Source organism: Mus caroli, chromosome 7 (assembly GCF_900094665.2).
Source record: "Mus caroli chromosome 7, CAROLI_EIJ_v1.1, whole genome shotgun sequence".
Lineage (NCBI taxonomy): Eukaryota > Metazoa > Chordata > Mammalia > Rodentia > Muridae > Mus > Mus caroli.
Genome location: NC_034576.1, coordinates 28,394,361 through 28,399,684, shown reverse-complemented (window position 1 = coordinate 28,399,684; position 5,324 = coordinate 28,394,361). Strand labels below are relative to the sequence as shown.

The following is a 5,324-nucleotide window of genomic DNA, read 5'->3' as shown; positions in this document are numbered from 1 at the left end:
AGCGAGGTTGGGTGCTGGGCCCTAACAACTACTACAGCTTTGCCAGCCAGCAGCAGAAGCCAGAAGACAGCACCATCCCCTCTACTGAACTGGCCAAACAAGTCATCGAGTATGCCCGGCAGCTGGAGATGATTGTCTGAGGCTTGACCAGGGCGGTGGATATGGCCAGTCCAACAAACCTAGTATAGGCTGGCCTTCAATAAAGGCAGATTAACCTCGAATGGGCCCGAGTCTCCCCAGTGTGACGGAGGAGAGAATTGCTCCTGGAGATTTGGGAGTTTGGGAAGCGTTTGGGCTCCCTGGGCGAGCGTTTCCCAGTTGTCATTGCTCTGGGTTTTGAGGATAGATGCTCAGTGGCCCCCAGGAGAGCACGGGCCCAGACTGAGGGACTCTTCTAGCCAGCCGTGGATGCGTTTTGGTATTTGGGCCGAGGGACTAGATTTTTTTTTCCAGTGAAGCACCATGTGTCTCAGTTTTAAAAAAATGTTGGCCATGGATTAAATAATTTTTAAAATGAGACATGAAACTGACTTTGTCTATGGGCTACCATTTGAGCCCTCTGTAATAAATGGTATGAGCCCTGATATGAGTATATCCAGTCTGGCCCCCTTGAGCCAACATTGTAACTTAGACTAGACAGGCCCACTAGCCGGTTTCTTGCTTTGAAGTTCTTGGGAAAAGCCAAGCCACCTGTCCAGTTGGTTGTCCTCACTGCTGATCCAAAGTGACCCATGACCTTGGCTCAGCCACAGCACTAATAGTATGAAGGAGAACAATACCCCAGTCCTGGACCAGCCACCTCAAGTGGTAATGGACAGGCAGTTAGGCAACTTGTAGACTGGGTACTTTATTGGCAAGGAGGGTGAGGCAGAGGGGGTTGGGCAGTTGCACTCAGGTAGAATGGGTGGCCTGCAAGTCGTAGTGTTCCAGGCCCGCTACTAGGGAGCCGGCCAGCTTGACAGTGGCCACCCACGGTGGCTCACTCAGGTGGTTGGTAGGTGTACTCAGCCTGGGAAGATGAATTGACAGGGTCTGTCTTGTGTCGTTTCTGTGGCTTCACTTCACTTCCCCCTGAAGGCTGTCCTGTCATAGGTCCCCAAGGGCATTCATGGGCAGAAGGACATCCATATAGAATGGGAAAGAGTGTGAGTCTAAGTCCCCAAAGGAGGTTTTGTCTGTAACCAGGCCTGACAACCAAATCCAGGGGCTTACTATATATAGTAGCAGAGGTGCTGAAGGGGCCAGAGCCTTGGTCTCAAGTGGGTGGGAGGGTTGTAATGGGGTATGGGCGCTGGGAGTTTCAGTGGGACCAGACAAGTCGGAGGCTTATTAATCCACCCTCAGGTTCCGGAAACACAGGTGTTTCCTTTCCCCATCTCTGATAAACCATCTTTCCTGCCCTCAGGGATGGGGTCAAGGCAGTGACTAGGGTCAGGCCAGCAGGAAGGCTAAGGGTCAGCTTGGCATCCAGAATACCAAGAGGTTAGCTAAGCTTAGCCAGGAAAGGGCCAAGGCTCCTAGGGCTCAGCTAAGTTAAGGTCCAGGTAACTTGTGGGTCAGTCTATGGTCAAGACGCCAAAGCGTGTAATCTTATTCCATCCAGGGTAAATAAGTGCAGGACTTGGAGTGTGCCCTCTCCTTCCCACTCCCCAATCTCCCTCACCAGGCAGACACGTTGCGTGGCAGCCGACGGTGACGACGTTGATGGCGGCAGTAGCACTTGCAGGGACAGGAATTAAGCACCTCGAAAGGCGGCCAGTGCCTTGCTGTTCCCTTGTTAGAGGCCCCTGCTGTGGAGGTTCCGTTGCTACCACCGCCACCCCCTCCACTGCTGCTGTCAGTCACCGGAGCCGTATTCGGTTCTCGAGGGCCATCTCCAGAAGTCCCTTCTTCACGGATAACACCCCGGGCCGCTCGGGGACCTTTGTTCCTGCGTGTACGAGTCTTGGGTTGGGGCATTGGCGGTGACAGCTCAGCGGTGGCGGTTGCTGGAACTTGGGATGTAACTGTGGCTGGAGTTGCAGCTGGGACCTGGTCGGCAGCTGCAGTTGGGGATAAAGTGGAGGGAGGGGTGGGAGCCAAGGCTGACTCTAAGTGGCCAGGGCCTGGGGTAGGTGGACGGGCCACCAGTATCGGCGTCCTCGGGAGCGCTGGTGGCTGTGGTGTGGGTGGTGGCGCCGGTGGTGGCGTGGCTGGTGGCGTGGGTGGTGGTGGCGGCAGAGGCGGTATCTGCTGTGGACTTGGAGGCACTGGGCGAACAGGCTCGCCATTGTTTGGCGCTGGGAAGATGAACATGGGTGGTGCCAACAAGGCAGGTGTGGGCCTCCGAGGCCCTGAAGATGGATGTGTCTGACCTGACCTTGGTGGAGGGGATCCCCAAGGCCCTGAGAGCGTGGTCGTGCGCCGTCGGGGTGCCCCGATTCCCCCGACAGCCCCATTGAATCGGAAATGCCGTTCAGTGCCATCAGGAGGGCTCACCCAGTCGAATTTGGGCTTTGAACCTGGGAAGGTGGTGTAAGGGGGTGGCGGTAGAGCCCGGGCATGGGGAGCAGGCACCGAAGGGGGACCAGAACACCCTTCGCCATCTCCGTCACCACCCTCGGTTTCCTGAGCTGCACGAGGGACCTCTCCCAATGGACGAGTGGCTCCAGGAGGTTGGGGCCCTTGCTTCAGGACCTCAGCATAGGAGATGGCCCCAGAAGAGGCAAACAATCCTCCGCCACCACCGGCCCCGGGTGAGGCTTTGGCTGCTAAGGGGCCCGAGGCCGATGTGGGGGACAAATGGGGCCCCGACTTGAAGGTGACTTTACACAGCAGACTCAGGCCAGACTCGGAAGTAGCGGACCGAGCCATTTCGCCCTCTCCGGCTTGGGGAGGTACCCCTCCGTGGGCTCCCCCGGCCGCCTGACCCTCGCTGCTGTGTCTGACCTGACTTTCTGTGGGGCTTGTGGCTGACGAGGCCAGAGTGATTCTACGGTTCGGGGGCTGCGGGTCGCAAGTTGATGGTGCTGGCGGTAGTTGTTTCCGAGGTTCCAGGGGCGTCGGAGGTGGGGCTGGGGCCCTCAGGACCGGGTCTTTTTCGGTCAGTTGCCTGGGCAGCGGTGGCAGCGGGCGGAGGCTCGGAGGGTCACCCTGACCACGATGGCTCGCCTCCAGAAGACCGCGGATCCGAGGCACTGAAGTGCCCGTGGGTTTTCGCCACTTAGATGGCGCAGGCAGCAAGGTCCCCACGGGGGGCGGGGGTGGTGTGGAGACCGCAGCCGCCTCCTCTGGAGGGGGTGTCACTGGCGAGGGCAGTTCTAAGGTCAGGGGCAGGGGTGAGGATGAGGCCTGGGGCTCCGGGGGTATCAGGAGTCCCGGGGGCCCGGAACTGCCAGGGAACCAGACGCCCAGCCCTCGAGCCAGGCGCATGGCAGGGGATGAGGGGGTCACCTCGGGCTCCACCAGAGGCGTCCTGCGGGAGTCGGAGGCGCGGTCTGAGGCCTGTTCTTTTCGGGAACCCCCGCCCGCGGACGGCTCCGACTGCACGTTCCCCATTTTTGAAGAAGGTCGGGGACTGTGGTTAAAAAAACTTTCACCAGTCAGTCGGCGGGTTCTGCGGGGACTCCACGGCTCAGGCTGTTCTTGGACTGCCCCTGTGTGCATTGGTCTGCCCTGTCCTCCAATATTATCTCAGCCCCGGGCTCTTAAGTCTTCAGTTCTCCGATTCGCCATGGTCACGCCCCCTTCCCCATGGTCTTAAGGCTGCAGTTCTTACTCTTCGAACCTAACTTCTTAATGTACAAAGGCGCCAACCCTGATCCCTTGGCTGCTTAGATCACATCCCTAACACTTTTGCCACTCCCGGGATCTCCAGGCTCCAGGAGTCAGTCTCGCCAGCCTCTCTGTTGAAAGTTTCAAACCACACGGGTAATGATGGTTATGCCCAATAGCCAATAATGAATTCACGCTTCTCTCTCAACACTAGTCTAACCAGGCCCCGCCCCATTCTCTAGTCGCTCCTGATTGTCAAGAATCCGGCCATATCCTTGCCCCTCACCGCCCCGGATCAGGTCCGTCTCTGCCTAACAAATACCTGGGACTGTGGTCTAATTAGTTCCCTAGTCCTTCAATCCTAACCCTCCGATCACCCACCGTCTCTCTCTGTCGATCATTTGGATCCCTCCCTCTTCTTAGCCAGCAACAAATCCTCAAGCCTCTTAAACTTTTCCCGCTTGGCGTTTGTGACAGCTCTTAACTTAGGCTCCACCCCTTTCCTCAAGCTCCGCCCAGCTCCGCCTCTTAAGTGGACCCAACTCACCGACTCCTCCAGCCGACCAAAGATCAGATCACTGCCCCGTGGGCCCAAGGCAGGGCGGGGAACGGCCGTAGCAGAAAATAACCGAAAAGAACGGATGTGCGGGTGAAGGCAAGTGGGCGAGACAGCGAGGACGACCCCCGAGATCTAGGCCCCGCCCCGAGCTCGAGGCCCCGCCCCCTGCGAGCCAGCTTGAGTGCAGCCCTTCGAACCTGGATCACCCTTAGAAAAATACAGAAAACTCTTCATAGTGGGTAGGCAGGCCCCTTCTCATTAAGACCCACCCTTTTATAATGCCACACCCCTCTCTGTTAAGCCCCTCCCCGGACCCCCGCCCAAGGCAAACACTTGCTACGTAGCTCCTCCTTTTGGGCCTCTTATTTGACCTGTCACTAAGGAAATTTATGTCCAAGCTCCGCCTTGCTAAATCCAGGCAGCATCTCTTTCTAAGACCCCGTCTTTCCTGGGATGGCTCAGAAGGTCCACCCGCCCGCCCCTTCCGTGACGCACCCTCTCAGTTCCTCCAGCGTCCAAACCTCCTCCTTACTCAGGCTCCCAGGCCCCTCCCCTTTTCGAACCCTGCCAGGCATCCCGCCCCTCCCATTCAGAGCCCTGACCGTGGACCACCTTCTCTCTAGAACCTTGGGACCAGGGTCTATTTCTGTTCCCTTCTCATATCATCAGGGATCAACCGTTCAGATAAGTGGAAAAGTGGGGATTCCCTTCTGGGTCCCGAGAAAATGGGGGCTATAGATGTTCGTTGTATGCCTAGCCGGGCTCTAGGACCCAGCGGGCATGTACGCCCGCCTTGCTTCTACCCCTCCCCCAAGCCGCCCCCTCCCCCACACACATCTTCCAGGTTCCCCCTCCCTCCCCCCTCGCCCCGGCTCCCGGTGCCCGTCTCTAGCGCCGCCGGAGCCAGTGAGGGAGCGGGAGAGAAGAGGAGGAGGAGGAGGAGGAGGAGGAGGAGGAGGAGGAGGCCGCGTCGCCGCCGCTCGGAGCCCGGCCGGAGCCTCCCAGGCAGGTG

At 58.5% G+C, this 5,324-nt stretch overlaps 2 protein-coding genes across 4 annotated transcripts in view; one reads left to right on the top strand and one right to left on the bottom strand.

Moving 5' to 3' along the window:
• Psmd8 (proteasome 26S subunit, non-ATPase 8) overlaps positions 1 to 221 on the top strand; it is a 6,175-nt gene extending 5,954 nt beyond the window's left edge. Inside the window, exon 6 of the mRNA XM_021166189.2 lies at positions 3 to 221. Within this exon, the coding sequence (XP_021021848.1) occupies positions 3 to 140 (138 nt within the window). The 3' untranslated portion in view covers positions 141 to 221. The remainder of the gene's footprint in view (positions 1 to 2) is intronic.
• Positions 222 to 768: 547 nt separating this feature from the next.
• Ggn (gametogenetin) lies at positions 769 to 4,846 on the bottom strand. 3 transcript variants are annotated; one of them, XM_021168367.2, is made up of 4 exons: positions 4,808 to 4,846; positions 4,301 to 4,519; positions 1,664 to 3,884; positions 769 to 1,009 (listed from the first exon to the last, which is right to left on the bottom strand). In XM_021168367.2, exons 3-4 carry the CDS (start codon positions 3,643 to 3,645, stop codon positions 892 to 894), a joined length of 2,100 nt encoding a protein of 699 aa, XP_021024026.1. In that variant the 5' UTR covers positions 3,646 to 3,884; positions 4,301 to 4,519; positions 4,808 to 4,846; the 3' UTR covers positions 769 to 891. The 3 variants fall into 3 exon arrangements, with proteins under 3 accessions (XP_021024026.1, XP_021024028.1, XP_021024027.1); XM_021168369.2 differs by having other exon boundaries at positions 771 to 1,009; positions 1,664 to 3,556; positions 4,808 to 4,844; XM_021168368.2 differs by lacking the exons at positions 4,301 to 4,519; positions 4,808 to 4,846 and adding an exon at positions 4,135 to 4,271 and having other exon boundaries at positions 771 to 1,009; positions 1,664 to 3,556.
• Positions 4,847 to 5,324: the final 478 nt, after the last annotated feature.

Coding starts and splice junctions, on each gene's coding strand:
- Ggn (XM_021168367.2), bottom strand. CDS start 3,645: ATGCACACAGGGGCAGTCCAAGAACAGCCTGAGCCGTGGAGTCCCCGC. Junction 1,010..1,663: donor CCACGCAACGTGTCTGCCTG/GTGAGGGAGATT, acceptor TCATCTTCCCAG/GCTGAGTACACCTACCAACC.